This window comes from Nerophis ophidion, linkage group LG11 (assembly GCF_033978795.1).
Source record: "Nerophis ophidion isolate RoL-2023_Sa linkage group LG11, RoL_Noph_v1.0, whole genome shotgun sequence".
Lineage (NCBI taxonomy): Eukaryota > Metazoa > Chordata > Actinopteri > Syngnathiformes > Syngnathidae > Nerophis > Nerophis ophidion.
In genome coordinates this window covers 32,292,799-32,311,977 of record NC_084621.1, presented here as the reverse complement: position 1 = coordinate 32,311,977, position 19,179 = coordinate 32,292,799, and the positions used below count along the sequence as shown (strand labels likewise).

At 43.4% G+C, this 19,179-nt stretch overlaps 1 protein-coding gene across 3 annotated transcripts in view; it reads right to left on the bottom strand.

The window, feature by feature from the left end:
* Window positions 1–19,179, bottom strand: part of ptpn3 (protein tyrosine phosphatase non-receptor type 3) — a 92,811-nt gene that overhangs the window by 73,028 nt on the left and 604 nt on the right. For 2 of the 3 annotated variants that reach the window (XM_061915652.1, XM_061915649.1), the window contains exon 2: window positions 18,624–18,754. In XM_061915652.1, coding sequence (XP_061771636.1) covers window positions 18,624–18,692 — 69 coding nt within the window. In that variant the 5' untranslated portion in view covers window positions 18,693–18,754. The remainder of the gene's footprint in view (window positions 1–18,623; window positions 18,755–19,179) is intronic. The other variant, XM_061915650.1, reaches the window with a different exon arrangement.

The window sequence follows — 19,179 nt, the reverse complement described above, 5'->3', positions numbered from 1 at the left end:
GGTGAGGGATGCCGTCAAGCTGAAAAAGGAGTCCTATCGGGTTCTTTTGGCTCATAGGAATCCGGAGGCAGTGGCCAGGTACCGACGGGCCAAGCGGTGTGCAGCTTCAGCGGTCGCGGAGGCAAAAACTCGGACATGGGAGGAGTTCGGGGAAGCCATGAAAAACGACTTCCGGACGGCTTTGAAGCGATTCTGGACCACCATCCGCCGCCTCAGGAAGGGGAAGCAGTACACTGTCAACACCATTTATGGTGCGCATGGTGGTCTGCTGACCTCAACTGCGGATGTTGTGGATAGGTGGAAGGAATACTTCGAAGACCTCCTCAATACCACCAACACTTCTTCCTATGAGGAAGCAGTGCCTGGGGAATCTGTGGTGGGCTCTTCTATTTCTGGGGCTGAAGCCCCAGGGGTGGATGAGACCCGCCCGGAGTTCCTTAAGGCTCTGGATGCTGTGGGGCTGTCTTGGTTGACAAGACTCTGCAGCATCGCGTGGACATCGGGGGCGGTACCTCTGGATTGGCAGACCGGGGTGGTGGTCCCTCTCTTTAAGAAGGGGTACCGGAGGGTGTGTTCCAACTATCGTACTATCGTGGGATCACACTCTTCAGCCTCCCCGGTAAGGTTTATTCAGGTGTACTGGAGAGGAAGCTACGCCGGATAGTCGAACCTCGGATTCAGGAGGAACTGTGTGGTTTTCGTCCTGGTCGTGGAACTGTGGACCAGCTCTATACTTTCGGCAGGGTTCTTGAGGGTGCATGGGAGCTTTCCTAACCAGTGTACATGTGCTTTGCGGACTTGGAGAAGGCATTCGACTGTGTCCCTCGGGAAGTCCTGTGGGGAGTGCTCAGAGAGTATGGAGTATAGGATTGTCATATTGTGGCCGTCCGCTCCCTGTACGATCAGTGTCAGAGCTTGGTCCGCATTGCCGGCAGTAAGTCGGACATATTTCCAGTGAGGGTTGGGCTCCGCCAAGGCTGCCCTTTGTCACCGATTCTGTTCATAACTTTTACGGACAGAATTTCTAGGTGCAGTCAAGGCGTTGAGGGGTTCCGGTTTGGTGGCCGTGGGATTAAGTCTGCTTTTTGCAGATGATGTGGTCCTGATGGCTTCATCTGGCCGGGGTCTTCAGCTCTCACTGGATCGGTTCGCAGCCAAGTGTGAAGCGACCGGAATGAGCATCAGCACATCAAAGTCCGAGTCCATTGTTCTCTCCCGGAAAAGGGTGGAGTGCCATCTCCGGGGTGGGGAGGAGACCCTGCCTCAAGTGGAGGAGTTCAAGTACCTAGGAGACTTGTTCACGAGTGGGGGAAGAGTGGATCGTGAGATCGACAGGCGGATCGGTGCGGCATATTCAGTAATGCGGACGTTGTACCGATCCATTGTGGTGAAGAAGGAGCTGAGCCGGAAAGCAAAGCTCTCAATTTACCGGTCGATCTACGTTCCCATCCTCACCTATGGTCATGAGCTTTGGGTCTTGACCGAAAGGATAGGATCACGGGTACAAGCGGCCGAAATGTGTTTCCTCCGCCGGGTGGCGGGGCTCTCCTTTAGAGATAGGGTGAGAAGCTCTGCCATCCGGAAGTAGCTCAAAGTAAAGCCGCTGCTCCTCCACATCGAGAGTAGCCAGATGAGGTGGTTCGGGCATCTGGTCAGGATGCCACCCGAACGCCTCCCTAGGGAGGTGTTTAGGGCACGTCCAACCGGTAGGAGGCCACGGGGAGGACCCAGGACACGTTGGGAAGACTACACCTCCCGGCCTGGGAACGCCTCGGGATCCCCCGGGAAGAGCTAGACAAAGTGGCTGGGGAGAGGGAAGTCTGGGCTTCCCTGCTTAGGCTGCTGCCCCCGCGACCCGACCTCGGATAAGCGGAAGACGATGGATGGATGGATGTATATATATATATATATATATATATATATATACACACACACATACATACTGATTGTAAGATACATCCTCAGATGCACTGGAACACATCCTCAGTGATGTGCCTGAGTTCACTGGGGGTTTCGGGTCTTTCAACATCATACCCCCTCCTTCAGGTGACCCACCCAGGGTTGATCCGACCCCAGATTGTGTCCCAGTAGCATTGGCCCACAGTTCGCTCCTCCTTATCCAAAGCCATCTAGAGGCTCTCTCTGCTGTCTCCACGGTGGCCTTGAGGCCTTCCTTTTCCCATCACCTGTGATGCCAAGTAGAGTGAACATCTTACACAGTGAGCGGGCAGCAAAGCCTCTACACTCCACTTCAATGGGCTCACAGCGTGCCTTCCAGCCTCCTCTGCGGCATTGCTCCTGTGCAATTCAGCTCTACGTAGGGTCCTCAGTTTTGTCCTGCTGATGTTCCGTAGTTCCACCAATGGCGCCTTCTCCTCCTCAGTTGCTGCTTTGTACTGTGATGCCAAGGACTGGAGCTCCTGCCGCAGTTGATGGATATTTTCTGCCCTTTGGTTCATGGTGTAGTTGGAACTGATGGGCTTTTCCTCTTCCACACTGAACCTCTCTGCTCCATAAGAAACAATGATGGTGGTCATGGTCTGAAGCAGTCTGTCGACATCCCCTTTGGCTATTAATTCGATGATTCTGGCTGTGTGCTCGTCGAATTGGTGCCACACTTTGTGTTGGCTTGCAGGAGGTTACTTGATACGAGGCTGCTTAATTACTTTCCTGAGAGCTGGAGGGTTTATCACATGGAGGTTCTGGGCTCTGTGGGTTGTCTCCCGGCCGTGTTACTCCGTCGTCTCACCAGGACTCGGTCCTGTGCGCTGTGTGTCACTCTCCTGCACCAAGCATTTTGCACCAAGCATTTCATTCGACCCTGATGGATTTTTAGGCCACGCTCGTTCTCGAGGCTCTTACCACAGATGCATTTTACGGGTGTCATTGTCGTTAAGCCGTTTGCTAAAGTCGTCAACGTAGGCTCCGTCCTGTTGGGGAACTGATCCTCCCCCCCCCTCTCGGGTTCCCCTGGGGGTGTTTCTTAGTAGGTCGTTCTGTAGCTTAGTTGGATTTCTCCCTCACAAAAGATGCAGGTTGGCATGCTACCCCTTGCTGCCCCGGTCACCGTCTTTCCCAGCAGTCAATTGTCTCTCCAATTGTCACCAGTCTACTCCTGGTTGCCTCCCAGCCTGTTCCTGGGTGTCATTGGCTAAGCCAGTTCGAAATGATTGTACAAACCCCGTTTCCATATGAGTTGGGAAATTGTGTTAGATGTAAATATAAACGGAATACAATGATTTGCAAATTATTTTCAACCCATATTCAGTTGAATATGCTACAAAGATAACATATTTGATGTTCAAACTGATAAAAAAAATTTTGGGGCAAATAATCATTAACTTTAGAATTTGATGCCAGCAACACGTGACCGTATGAAAAGGCCGTATTGGCATGTGTTGCAATGTTAAGATTTCATCATTGATATATAAACTATCAGACTGCGTGGTCGGTAGTAGTGGGTTTCAGTAGGCCTTTAGCTAAGGCAAAATACCGCGATATATATCATATATCGCGATTTGGCCTAAAAATACAGAGATATTTAAAAAAGGCCATATAGCGATATATATCATATATTGCGATTTGGCCTAAAAATACAGAGATATTTAAAAAAGGCCATATATATATATATATATATATATATATATATATATATATATATATATATACATATATATATATATATATATATATATATATATACATATATATATATACATATATATATATATATACATATACATATATATATATACATATATATATATATATACATATACATATATATATATACATATATATATATATATATACATATATACATATATACATACATATATACATATATATATACATATATACATATATATATACATATATACATATATATATACATATATACATATATATATACATATATACATATATATATACATATATACATATATATATATATATATATATATATATATATATATATATATATATACATATATATATATGAAGAGTTCATACGCAAAAACCGATAAACGCCATTTTGATAAAGTTTAGCCCAGCCTCGGTAATATATAGTCCGCCACTTCTATTGTGGTATACCAAAATCAATTTGTTTGCAAATGCGGACAAATGTCGCTTTTAACGTCATTTAGTTCAGCGATTTATTGCAAAGGCCGATAAGCGCCATGGATCATCTACCACAAAAGCCGATATATCCGTTTGCCCAACCAGCGCTGCATTACGGGATCACGTGACAAACAAAATGGCGGCGCGCACGGACTCACTCAGTGTTGTTATCCACGCATGAATAATTTGGAAGCTTCTCCTGTGAACAATGTTAAGCCAGCGAAAAAAACTGACGTGTAGAAGTTATTTGATGTTGGCGCTAGCACGCGTGTCCGTGAGTTTTACACCGCTGCGTTAAACGATGTTGTCGAGCATGGAGCTAATGTCGATGCATTTGTGGTTGTTTTATTAATAAAACATTGTCTTCATTGCAACACTGTTTTTTGGTTTTTTCATTTTGTGCTGAAAAGCACGAGGTAAATATGTGAGGTCACAGTTCTAAAAAAGCATGTCCGGTTAGCAAGTACGAAAAAACAATGTTCGCAGGGACAGCTAGATTTATACGTACCAAGGGATCGAAACTGTTAAATAATGAAGTAAATAAATGTGAACAGTTGTTACGTTGAAATGTGGCCTTCGATAAATTTCACGTTCTGTTTTTCTCTCTATCTTTATCTTGAATATTATGCAAAATAACGACTGCAAAGAAAACGATTTTGGAGATATCTGTTTTTGCGACATATCATAATTTGGATATATCTGCTTTTGACGTAAAACCACATCAAACACTCTTACTTGAAAGCCATTCATTACATCAGCATTTCTTAAAAGTTTAGGCTTTCATGACTTGCTTATGTTGATATTAAATAAACCATTGTACGCTTGTACATGTACCGGCAACACCAGCAGGCAGAAAATCGTTAATATACAGAATCGGTCAAAATGGATTTATCTGCTTTCGCATATGAACTCTTCATATATATATATATATATATATATATGTATATATATATATATATACATATATATATATATATATATATATATGTATATATATATATATATATATATATATATATACATACATATATATATATACATACATATATATATATATACATATATATATACATATATATATATATATATACACACATATATATATATATATATATATATATATACATATATATATATACATATACATATACATATATATACACATATATATATATATATATATGTATATATATATGTATATACATATACATATATATATCCATCCATCCATCCGAGGCTGGTTCTCCTCTCACTCCAGACTGGACTTCCTGAGCCCTGCTTTCCCCCCCCTCATCTCTACTCCACAACGGAAGGTGTCCCCCCTCTCCAACACCCCCTTTGCATAGAGCAACTCACTACCCCACCCCGAAGTGCACCACCGATTCATCAGGACCGCAACAGACAATCTTCTGGCCCAGACAAGGGGCCCAGGTTGGACTGTGTGTGTGTGTGTGTGTGTGTGTGTGTTGTGTGATTGGATTAGTGTGAGTTGTTCTATTGGGGAGGTAGCATGTGAGTGAGGAAGAGTGATTGAAGTGTAATTAATGTCTGATTATTGTATGTTTATTTGGGTGTACAGTAAATTGTTAAACTATATAAGCCTCTCCGCTCACTCTCTCTTAGATTCTTAAATAAATAGTAAATAATTGGAGTCATCCCCCTAAGGTGAAATATACAGTCCTTTATAGGCTACCGTACATTTTGGTCCTTCGAGCCGGATCTAATCAGTTAGGATGTCCAAATCCAAAGAGAGTGAGAGAGCCTTAAGCCCCTCCCCAGAACCACCAGCACGCCCTGTTAGGGAGCGTAGGTTACCCATCAGACTACAGGACTATCACTTGACTACCCCAGACGAGACTGACACCCCTAGTAGTTTAGAGAGTAAAGTACCCCAAGGAGAGTAAAGTACCCCAAGTGGCGGAGGGCATTATTGAGACACCCGACTTAAGCATGACTACACAAACCAGTATTCACCCCTTCTCCACACTACCAAGGGATCAAGAGGATCCAACCGGAGGTGGCAACCCCCAGAACGGTGAGGAAATAATTCCACCTGATGCCGCCACCCCACTAGACAGGACCGACCCACGAACCTTCCATCCGGGTGAGTTTTTCGAAAGCTCTTATCCTCAAGACAAGCCCCCCAAAGTAAAGTCTCGCCCGTCTTCTGGAAGGCACAGCAGCGCCCATAGCAGCCGTACAGGAAGTCACCGTAGCAGCCATTCAGGGCGCTCAAGGCAAAGTACCCCCATCTGTCAGAATTGAGTCTGGATCAAGAAGAGAAAGTGGTACCAACCATCCTACTCGGGTCAGATCAAGCAAGGCTGACCCTCCCAAGGCGCATCCTCCTAGGCCCACGTGGCTATCCCATCGACCTGGACACCCCACTTGGTTGGACTCTCCAAGGCCCTATCAACCTGAAGAGTGCTAAGCCTAACCACACCCGAATACACTTACCAGGAGCCAAGCATGAAGATGGGGTCCTCCTAGAAAACGTCAATAAAGTATGGAAACCGGACGTTACTCCGTTCAAGGCAGAGGAAAAAAGGTCCCACTCTTGTCACCAGCATTCCCACAGCAAGAGCCGCAGTCGCCGAGGGAGCCATGGTCGCCGTAGTAGCCGCAGCCGCAGTAGAGACCGGTGCAACCGCAGCAGACACAAGGGCCGGTACAAAGACAGAGACTGGGACACCACTAAGGAGCTTAAGAAGCAACAAGGCCCCCTTCAAGTTGATCCCATCACGCCCAACTCTTTCCTCATGAGGCGGCCAGACACTGCGCTTCCACCCGCTACCTATGATTCCACGGATGACGTCAGGGATCACACCTGGAAGAGGTACACCAAAGAGTATCTTCCCAGTGCGCAAGGCCGTCGCAAGTGGCACCGAGAGCGCAGTAACTTGGAGGTGGGCACTCCAGTCAGGATGGTGGATCCAGCACTACCCAGAGCGCATTTGCTGGGCAGAGTGAAGATAGTCACTAAGGGGAAGGATGGAAGAGTTTTCTCAGCGATAGTAGACACTGGCCAAAGAAACTACCATCGACCAGTCGCTCGACTCATCGAGCTCCCCCCATTCTCTGACCCGACTCCCCCTCAACCCTCCTGACTTGACTTGCAGACATATATCAAACGTTCATTTATATAAACTGATTTCTTCACATAAATCAGGGGGCGGCTGTTCTGAAGGTTTGCATGTTAATATAATAGTACCTTTAAGTTCTCCATTTAGGAGATCATTTCTGTTAAGGGATTATTATTATTATTATTATTTCAATTTACTACGTTTTGTTTGGGAAGCTTAATTGTGTATATTTAAGTTGTTTAACCGTTGTTATGGTTTCGGTTGCCACGGTTACGGGCATTTCCGTTTCCGCCAGCTGGTAGGAAAAAAGTGTTTAAATAGTTCCGGCACGGAGCAGTGCAGCGCAGCGTCGGTAGTACATGGATGGAGGCAGTTTACCACGATTGCAGATTGGAGAAAGAAACCACAGTAAGAGTATTATTAGTTCATAGTGATAAGTGACCGTGTATCATTTACACTCGTTTAGGTTTAGGACGTTTGGGCGCTTCACCTTGCCAGCATACGTGAAGTGCATGCTAACGGCAAGTAAGTTAACCGCAGCTAGCACATGTGTTTGTGTGCTGCACCATGACTTAAAGAACGCCAAGTTAGTCACGTTTACCTTATTTGTTTATATTGATCCTCTACCGTTGATTGTATAATTTGGAGAGCGAGTGTATAGCAAGGTAGTTGCGTGATATTGTTGCTACATCGCTGCGAGGGACGTGGACACGCGAGGCTGGCGTGTCCATTGCACACGCTTACGGACCAGTCGACAGAGAGGTGACCCAGAACGAGGCTGGTTCTCCTCTCACTCCAGACTGGACTTCCTGAGGCGTGCTTTCCCCCCCTCATCTGTACTCCGCAACGGGAGGTGTCCCCCCTCTCCAACGACCCCTTTGCATAGCAGCAACTCACTACCCCACCCCGAAGTGCACCACCGATTCATCAGGACCGCAACGGACAATCTTCTGGCCCAGCCAAGGGGCCCAGATTGTACTGTGTGTGTGTGTGTTGTGTGATTGGATTAGTGTGGGTTGTTCTATTGGGGAGGTAGCGTGTGAGTGGGGAAGAGTGATTGAAGTGTAATTAATGTCTGATTATTGTATGTTTATTTGGGTGTACAGTAAATTGTTAAACTGTATAAGCCGTCTCCTCTCACTCTCTCTTAGATAAGATTCTTAAATAAATATTAAATGATTGGAGTCATCCCCCCCTAAGGTGAAATATACAGTCCTTTATAGGCTCCCGTACATATACACACACAACGAGTTGAGTTTATACCAAAATGGATACATGGATGATACAGCAGAGGATTGCGAGAATGTCATGTGGTCGGATGAAACCAAAATAGAACTTTTTTGTATAAACTCAACGTGTCTTGTTTGGAGGAAGACGAATACTGAGTTGCATCCCAAGAACACCATAACTACTGTGAAGCATGGGGGTGGAAATATCATGCTTTGGGGCTGTTTTTCTGCTAAGGGGACAGGACGATTGATCCGTGTTAAGGAAAGAATGAATGGGGCCATGTATCGTGAGATTTTGAGCCAAAACCTCCTTCCATCAGTGAGAGCTTTGAATGGTTGACCATTTTAAGTGGGAGAACTTGCACAATCGGTGGCTGACTAAATACTTTTTTGCCCCACTGTATGTGGATATATATATATATATATATATATATATATATATATATATATATATATATATGTACATATACACACGCACATACGTACATATACGTATACATATATGTACATATACATATACATATACATATATATATATATATATATATATATACATATATATATATATATACATATATATACATATATATACATATACATATATATATAAAATCATCAAGCGCCATATTGGACCAAGAATACAAAAGGAAAATCTGTCTGGAGCCGCAAAAAATTAAAAACCTTCTATAAGTGATAAAATGAAGTCAACACATGATATAAGTGTCTGTATTAGTTATATTAGCCTACTATCAAAATGACTATGTGTTGCAGGCTGACACAAATCTTCATTGACAGAAATGTTGAAATGTAATATTTATTTTACCCATTTTTACAACATTGGAAAACCTTAGAAAAACGCAGGCTTTTCAGGGGGTGAGATAACTCCTCTTAATTACTGGCTTAGAATGGCCAAAGGTATGTGTGTGTGTCCAAGTTAAAGAATTGATTCATAACCTTCTATGCAAGCTGGGTTACGTTTGCTGTGGTCTAGAACGGCACACAAACCACTATCTGAACTGCAGGCAATATTACATACGGATAATGTCATGGGAAATACAGATATAAATTAAATACACAGAGGAAATTTAATGACCTCAAATACACCTACAAGTGAGGCATAACGATGCAATACGTACATAAAGCAAGCCCAAATAGCATGTTAGCATCGATTAGCTTGCAGTCATGCACTGACCAAATATGCTTGATAAGCACGCCACACAAGTCAATAACATCAACAAAGTTCACCTTTGTACATTCACAAACGGCATAAAACGATTGGTGGACAAACTGAGACAAAAAATGAGTAGCATAAAATATTTCTTTCTCTGGCATTGTTGAAGAAAGTTATACATGTAAACAAACTACAGTGAGTTCAAGGACCGCCAAAATTAGTAGGACAAAACGGTGCTCGCCAAATACTCTCATCAGAGAATCATGTTTATTATAAACAGTGGGATTACTAACCATTAGAGAGGTTTGTGTCATGTTGTCCTCCTACAGAAACCCTATTAAAACAAAAATATATTTTCCCCCCATCTTTTTCTATTTTCATAAATTTTTGAAAAAGCTCCAAGGAGCCACTAGGGCAGCGTTAAGAGTCACATGCAGCTTTAGAGCCGCAGGTTGCAGACCCCCGGTATAGGCGTTGGTGGTGTGTTTAAATATTTTGGTTGAAACAAATATCATTTTGAGCAAGTGGCATGACACAACTGCTTGAAACGCGTCGCACTATATTGCATTTTTAATAATCAACTAGAGATACTACACTGATGCTGCTTGTTGAGGGCAACACTGTGGTTGCGTTGCAGCATGTATGCATGCTTATGTCTAAATAGCTGGCAGGCTTTGTTTGACATGCTGGCGATGCAAATAAAAAAAGGACTACCAAGCGCTAGGCCTGGGCGATATGTCGAGTTTGTAAGATATATCGATACATTTTTAAACAAGATATGAATTAAGAAAATATTGTAATATCGATATAATTTATTTTACTTTAAAATGACCAAACACCGCTTATTTGTTGCGTTCTTGTTGTCTCCCGATTCCCACTCCCTTTCAAAACTACATGGGCTACTAAACCCCTCCTCTTCCTTCCTCCAAGACGTGCTCGAACGTATGGGAACGTCCATGATTGGTTGGTTGTTTACTATTGTGAGTCACAATTGGTTAAGATTAGGGCAAATCATTAGGGACAGGCCAATCAGAGGCAAGATAGGGCGGGTCATCGAACCAGGAAGGGAAATCACAACAGACACGCACATCCCAAATGATGACGAAAGAGTTGGATAAGAGAAGACAGAATATTCAAGCGGTCGATTTATATATTTAAAAAAAACAAGTGAAAGATTGAAGAGGGATTCTCTTCTTTAGATGTTTCTTTAAGCAATGTAGACAAAGTCCAAGAAACCCACAATGCTTCGCCACATTTGGACAAATTTATGCATCTGGATAAACATTAATTTCAGTTGTTTACCATGTTAGGCCAAACCAAAACGGTTCTCGAGTTGCCAATCTGGGCCAATTTCGCACGAGAAATACTGCCAAAAATGTATGCCAAAGTGAGGAAGGTTATAGCCGCACAATTAAGTAAAGTCACTTATTCGGCGCTGACCAGAACCATACGTGTGTGAAAGTCCATTACATCACCAACTGGGCATTAAAAAGTGCCTGCCTGCAAATGTATTTTTTTATCTGAGTTTGATAGATTTTGTATTAATTGCACAGCTATGTTATTTATTTAACATCGAAAGAAACATTTTCTATTTTATTTATGTTATGTAATTCTGTACTACTTAAACAGTTTCTTTTCTGTGCTGTATATACTAGGAGTGTAACGGTTCATGTATTTGTATTGAACCCTTTTCGGTACGGGGGTTTCGGTTCGGTTCGGAGGTGTACCGAACGAGTACACATGCTAGCAGCGACCGGGCTAGGACAACATGTTAAGATCTCCCGTTTGGGAACACTTTGGCTGCGCGATACAACAATGGAGGACGGAGGTTTGCCGATATTGTTCACCAGCTGCTTCTGACAACACGTCAAACATGTGTTGCACCTTTCCCGATTCCGGCTCCCAGACCGTAGTCGAGCAGCTCAGGGGAGACACTCCTCCAGGGCTGATGTATTCTCGGCGGCAACACCCTTCACCCTACCCAGCAGTGGGTCTCCACAGCTCAGGACTCCAAGGTAAATGAAGAGTCCAGCCATTAGTTGCAATTTGTGGCTTTATTGAGGTCTTGCACTCAGCCAATCCCGCACTCGCACTAAACTCCCTTACCTCGCTCGCCCACACACTCACTGACGTCACATGCTGTCACGTATTAAAGGGCCACACACACACACATACGCTACTCTCATAACACATGCAAACCCATTTGAAGCGTCACCACAACATTCAAACAGCCTCTCTTCGGCAAGCCAGGCATGGCCAAAGCAATAACAGATGTTTTTATATCAGCAAATTTAAGTCCATATTGCATTAAAAAGTAGATTTTGACCCACTTATATGGTGGAAGCACAATGAGCTCAGATATCCTCTTACTGCCAAGTTAGCCAGGCTAATAAAAGTCTCAATCAATCAATCAATCAAAAAAAGCACTTTATGTGTAGAAAGGTTTTGTTAAGAAACCATTCTGAGCCTTATCTTATTTGGTTTTTATTTTATACATGTTGACCACATTAACTTTGGCAATGGACCTTGTGTATATATATGTATGTTATGCCTTTTTTTTTTATTTGGTAAATAAATAACCCAAAAAATTTATATTTTGTAGTTTTCTTACTGTACCGAAAATGAACCGAACCGTGAACTCTAAACCGAGGTACGTACCGTTACACCCCTAGTTAATACCCCTCTTGACTAACTGGGTTAATAAAAGTGCCACAGTTGTCATTCACTTCAATTTTAGTGAATCTCGCTCAAAAATGTATATCTTTATATGTACAAACCCCGTTTCCATATGAGTTGGGAAATTGTGTTAGATGTAAATATAAACGGAATACAATGATTTGTAAATCCTTTTCAACCCATAATAAATTGAATGCACTACAAAGACAAGATATTTGATGTTCAAACTGATAAACATTTTTTTTTGTGCAAATCATTAACTTTAGAATTTGATGCCAGCAACACGTGATAAAAAAGTTGGGAAAGGTAACAATAAATACTGATAAAGTTGAGGAATGCTCATCAAACACTTATTTGGAACATCCCACAGGTGTGCAGGCTAATTGGGAACAGGTGCGTGCCATGATTTGGTATAAAAACAGCTTCCCAAAAAATGCTCAGTCTTTCACAAGAAAGGATGGGGCGAGGTACACCCCTTTGTCCACAACTGCGTGAGCAAATAGTCAAACAGTTTAAGAACAACGTTTCTCAAAGTGAAATTGCAAGAAATTTAGGGATTTCAACATCTACGGTCCATAACATCATCAAAAGGTTCAGAGAATCTAAGCGGTATGGCCGGAAACCAACACTGAATGACCGTGACCTTCGATCCCTCAGGGGCACTGTATCAAAAACTGACATCAATCTCTAAAGAATATCACCACATTGGCTCAGGAACACTTCAGAAAACCACTGTCACTAAATACAGTTGGTCACTACATCTGTAAGTGCAAGTTAAAGCTCTACCATACAAAGCGAAAACCATTAATCAACAACATCCAAAAACGCCGCCGGCTTCTCTGGGCCCGAGATCATCAAAGATAGACTGATGCAAAGTGGAAAAGTGTTCTGTGGTCTGACGAGTCCACATTTCAAATTGTTTTTGGAAATATTCGACATTGTGTTATCCAGACCAAAGGGGAAGCGAACCATCCAGACTGTTATCGACGCAAAGTTCAAAAGCCAGCATCTGTGATGGTATGGGGGTACATTAGTGCCCAAGGCATGGGTAACTTACACATCTGTGGAGGCACCATTAATGCTGAAAGGTACATACAGGTTTTGGAACAACATATGCTGCCATCTAAGCGCTGTCTTTTTCATGGACGCCCCTGCTTATTTCAGCAAGACAATGCCAAGCCACATTCAGCATGTGTTACAACAGCGCGGCTTCGTAAAAAAAGAGTGCGGGTACTTTCCTGGCCCGCCTGCAGTCCAGACCTGTCTCCCATCGAAAATGTGTGGCGCATTATGAAGCGTAAAATACGACAGCGGAGACCCCAGACTGTTGAACGACTGAAGCGCTACATAAAACAAGAATGTTGAAGCTTGGAAAAAGGAATTATTTCCCAATTAGTTTCCTCAGTTCCCAAATGTTTATTGAGTGTTGTTAAAAGAAAACGTGATTTAACACAGTGGTGAACATGCCATTTCCCAACTACTTTGGCACGGGTTGCAGCCATGAAATTCTAAGTTTATTATTTGCAAAAAAAATACATAAAGTTTATGAGTTTGAACATCAAGTATCTTGTCTTTGTAGTGCATTCAAATGAATATGGATTGAAAAGGATTTGTATATCACTGTATTCCGTTTATATTTACATCAATCAATCAATCAATGTTTACTTATATAGCCCTAAATCACTAGTGTCTCAAAGGGCTGCACAAACCACTACGACATCCTCGGTAGGCCCATGGGACGTCGGTGACAATTATGACTATGAAACATGATACAATGATACTGATGATACTGATGACTATGAGAACATATGAGAACATGATACTGTGAAAGATCAATCCATAATGGATCCAACACAGTCGCGAGAGTCCAGTCCAAAGCGGATCCAACACAGCAGCGAGAGTCCCGTTCACAGCGGAGCCAGCAGGAAACCATCCCAAGCGGAGGCTGATCAGCACCGCAGAGATGTCCCCAGCCGATACACAGGCGAGCAGTACATGGCCACCGGATCGGACCGGACTCCCTCCACAAAGGAGAGTGGGACATAGAAGAAAAAGAAAAGAAACGGCAGATCAACTGGTCTAAAAAGGGAGTCTATTTAAAGGCTAGAGTATACAAATGAGTTTTAAGGTGAGACTTAAATGCTTCTACTGAGGTGGCATCTCGAACTGTTACCGGGAGGGCATTCCAGAGTACTGGAGCCCGAAATGAAAAAGCTCTACAGCCCGCAGACTTTTTTTGGGCTTTGGGGATCACTAATAAGCCGGAGTCCTTTGAACGCAGATTTCTTGCCGGGACATATGGTACAATACAATCGGCAAGATAGGATGGAGCTAGACCGTGTAGTATTTTATACGTAAGTAGTAAAACCTTAAAGTCACATCTTAAGTGCACAGGAAGCCAGTGCAGGTGAGCCAGTACAGGCGTAATGTGATCAAACTTTCTTGTTCTTGTCAAAAGTCTAGCAGCCGCATTTTGTACCAACTGTAATCTTTTAATGCTAGACATGGGGAGACCCGAAAATAATACGTTACAGTAGTCGAGGCGAGACGTAACAAACGCATGGATAATGATCTCAGCGTCTTTAGTGGACAGAATGGAGCGAATTTTAGCGATATTGCGGAGATGAAAGAAGGCCGTTTTAGTAACGCTTTTAATGTGTGCCTCAAAGGAGAGAGTTGGGTCGAAGATAATACCCAGGTTCTTTACCGTGTCGCCTTGTTTAATTGTTTGGTTGTCAAATGTTAGAGTTGTATTATTAAATAGAGTTCGGTGTCTAGCAGGACCGATAATCAGCATTTCCGTTTTTTTGGCGTTGAGTTGCAAAAAGTTAGCGGACATCCATTGTTTAATTTCATTAAGACACGCCTCCAGCTGACTACAATCCGGCATGTTGGTCAGCTTTAGGGGCATGTAGAGTTGGGTGTCATCAGCATAACAGTGAAAGCTAACACCGTATTTGCGTATGATGTCACCTAGCGGCAGCATGTAGATGCTGAAGAGTGCAGGGCCAAGGACCGAACCCTGGGGAACTCCACACGTTACCTTAACGTAGTCCGAGGTCACATTGTTATGGGAGACACACTGCATCCTATCAGTAAGATAAGAGTTAAACCAAGACAGGGCTAAGTCTGACATACCAATTCGTGTTTTGATACGTTCTAATAAAATATTATGATCGACAGTATCGAAAGCAGCACTAAGATCGAGGAGCAGCAACATAGATGACGCATCAGAATCCATCGTTAGCAATAGATCATTAGTCATTTTTGCGAGGGCTGTCTCCGTCGAGTGATTTGCCCTGAAACCGGATTGAAAGGTCTCACATAGATTGTTAGACGCTAAGTGTTCATTTAACTGCTCCGCAACAATTTTTTCGAGGATTTTTGAAATAAAGGGAAGGTGAGACACCAGTCGGTAGTTTACCATGAGGTCAGGATCGAGGTTAGGTCTTTTAAGAAGAGGATGAATAACCGCTTTTTTGAATGCTAGGGGAACAGTGCCCGAGGAAAGTGATAAGTTTATAATATTTAGCACTGATGGACCTAATAATACAAAGAGCTCCTTGATCAGTTTCCCAGGAAGAGGGTCAAGTAAACATGTTGTTTGTTTTATTCCATTTACACGTTGTAACAATTCCTCTAATGTTATTTCCTCAAAACGAGAGAAACTATTTTGGAGGGCAGTATCCGCCGTATATACAATCGTGTCAGTGTTAATAGAACCCCGTTGTAGCTGGGACGCATTGTCTTTAATCTCCTTTCTAATGACTTCAATTTTCTTACTAAAGAATTGCATAAAGTCATCAGCTGAGTGGGTGGAGCTACTGGAAGGAGTCCCTTGTTGGGTTAGCGATGCTACCGTACTAAACAAAAATTTAGGATCGTTTTTATTACGGTGGATGAGATTTGAGTAATAATTAGCTTTAGCTAAGGTAAGCATGCGTTTATAAGTTATTAAACCATCACTCCATGCTTGATGGTGCACCTCAAGTTTAGTCGTGCGCCATTTGCGTTCCAGCTTTCTGCATAATAATTTCTGAGCTCTAGTTTCTTCTGTAAACCACGGGGTGCGCTTTTTTGGAGCCTTTTTTAACTTTAGCGGTGCTATGTTATCAATGGTTTCGCGCAGGGCGTCGTTAAAGTTGTTAGTGAGGTTATCAATAGAGCCCACATATTTTGGGAATGGTGCCATTACCGAGGGCAGTAGGTCAGCAAGAGTTGTCGTTGTGGCCGTATTAATGTTGCGGCTGCTATAGCAGTTATTAGTATTATTAGTTTGACGAACATGCGTCTGAACCTCGAATTTTATAAGGTAATGATCGGACAATACTTTAGTATACGGGAGTATCGTAACTTTGGAAGCGGTGATACCCCTGACAAGCACTAGGTCTATCGTATTACCGTTGCGATGCGTGGGTTCATTTATTCTTTGTGTGAGACCACAGCTATCAATTACAGTCTGGAGCGCTACGCACGGTGGGTCCGATGGGGTATTCATATGGATATTAAAGTCCCCCATTATGATTATATTATCGGCGTGTGTCACTAGATCAGCAACGAACTCTGAGAATTCATTGATAAAGTCCGAATAGGGACCTGGGGGGCGGTAGATAACAGCCAGGTGTAGAGGCAGCGGTGTGACAGACCTCATAGTAAGCACCTCAAACGATTTATATTTATTATTTAAGTTAGGACTAAGGTTAAAGTTTTCGTTGTATATTAGTGCGACCCCCCCACCCCTTTTAAGCGGACGGGCAATACGCGCATGTGTAAAGTTAGGAGGACATGCCTCATTTAGCGCAAAAAAGTCGTTTGGTTTAAGCCAGGTTTCGCTGAGACCGATGACGTTAAGATTGTTGTCTCTGATGATATCATTAACTAACAACGTTTTGGGAGACAATGAGCTTATGTTTAAAAAACCTATATTATAGGTAGTGGGCTGTTTTAGGGAATTTTTGATCAAATTATCCGTAGTAGCAATATTAATAATGTTGTGTTTATTATGCCCAGTGCATTCAGTATAATTACGACCATATCTAGGAATTGATACGACGGGAATGTTCCGATTGTTTGATTGTTGTTTTGATAAACTGCACGCATCATGGTTAGCCTCCTCAGTAACGGGGATTTTCCGATTGTTTGTTTGTTGCTTTGATAAAGTGCACGCATCATAGTTAGCCACCTCAGTAAAACACATGTCCAACTCTGAAACACTCAAAGCAGAAAAAACTTGTTCTAATTTAACAGACTCCTTACCCAGACCAGTAGTCTCGCATCTTTCATCTAAATCCGTCTTCAGGATGGAGGGAAGTGGAGTTCTGTGGGGATTAGCCTTCTGCTTTGTTTTAAGCCCCGCTCGGCATCCGCGTTTCCGATCACACCGCTGGCGTCTGCTCCGTAGACGGCCCCCGCTGCTACTAGACTCCCCTGCTTCACAGGCCGCTGGATGTAGCCGCCGACGTATTCCCATGCTAGTTAGCAGGTCTAGCACGCACGCGTCTATCAGTCCAAAACGGCCCGATATGTCCAAATCCAGAAGTGTCTGGCGGTCGTACGTGATCACGGAGTGACCACGATGCGAGCCAGCCATGAAGTCTGCAGAACTGTCCGGCATTTCCGCCAAATGTTTCATCTTTAGCAAGAGCACCGCAGTGTCGCAGCCCATCCGGGCGCCGCCATCTAACACAATTTCCCAACGCATATGGAAACGGTGTTTTGTAAATAAATAAATGATAAATGGGTTGTACTTGTATAGCGCTTTTCTACCTTCAAGGTACTCAAAGCGCTTTGACACTACTTCCACATTTACCCATTCGCACACCGATGGAGGGAGCTGCCATGCAAGGCGCCAACCAGCACCCATCAGGAGCAAGGGTGAAGTGTCTTGCTCAGGACACAACGGACGTGACGAGGTTGGTTCCAGGTGGGATTTGAACCAGTGACCCTCGGGTTGCGCACGGCCACTCTTCCACTGCGCCACGTCGTTGTATATCGAATATCGACTTTAACTATAAAAATATATATCGACATATACATTTTCGTCCATTACGCCCAGCCCTACCAAGCGTGACAACTGCATGAGATTAACTTGTCCTTGACATCGAGGTCACGGATGAACAGGAAATATGGATCAATGCGGACGAAGAATAGTGCTCCGACACAACGATCATTAGCAAAGCACGGTGACAGATAGCAGGAAAATATGATCTCCTCATACACACCGGCAGGAAACGCTATGTCTGTATGTGTTTGTGCTTGTGTGTGTGTGTGTGTGTGTGTGTGTGTGTGTGTGTGTGTGTGTGTGTGTGTGTGTGTGTGTGTGTGTGTGTGTGTGTGTCGTACATTTACTTTGAAGGTCTCGATGGTGCCATCCAGCAGCTGAATGAGGCAAACCAAGTCTGGTTTGGGCATGTTTGTTACCACGGTAACTTCCCCCAGCCCAGTGGCCCTTTAGTTTGTCACAGTGTGAGGACCTGGAAACACAAACATACACATTATCACAACAAACTTTCGCCACAGGGTAAGATGTCTCCTCACTGTTGTCTGACAGCACCTCCCTCAGGATGATGACATTGCACGGTGAGTAATGGATGAAGCGAAAGGCCTGCAGTGAGTAATGCAGCATGAATGCGAAGGAGTGACTCTGGAAATGTGTGTAGTGTCTTTATTGTCAGACCTGGGCCTCAACACGTCTACTGTGCATTTCGCCGCCTGAATGATAAGAATGTTAAGCATTTTCAGAGCTTAAACAAGCCCACTTTTTTGCGGCACTAACCAAAAAGTGCATGCATGAGTGTGTCCGATCTTGTCACAGCTTCCAGGTAAACGATTAATAGACCTCACCGTAGTGGTGTTTCGTAGTTAATGTTTGAACACGGCGACACACTTGGAATGTATT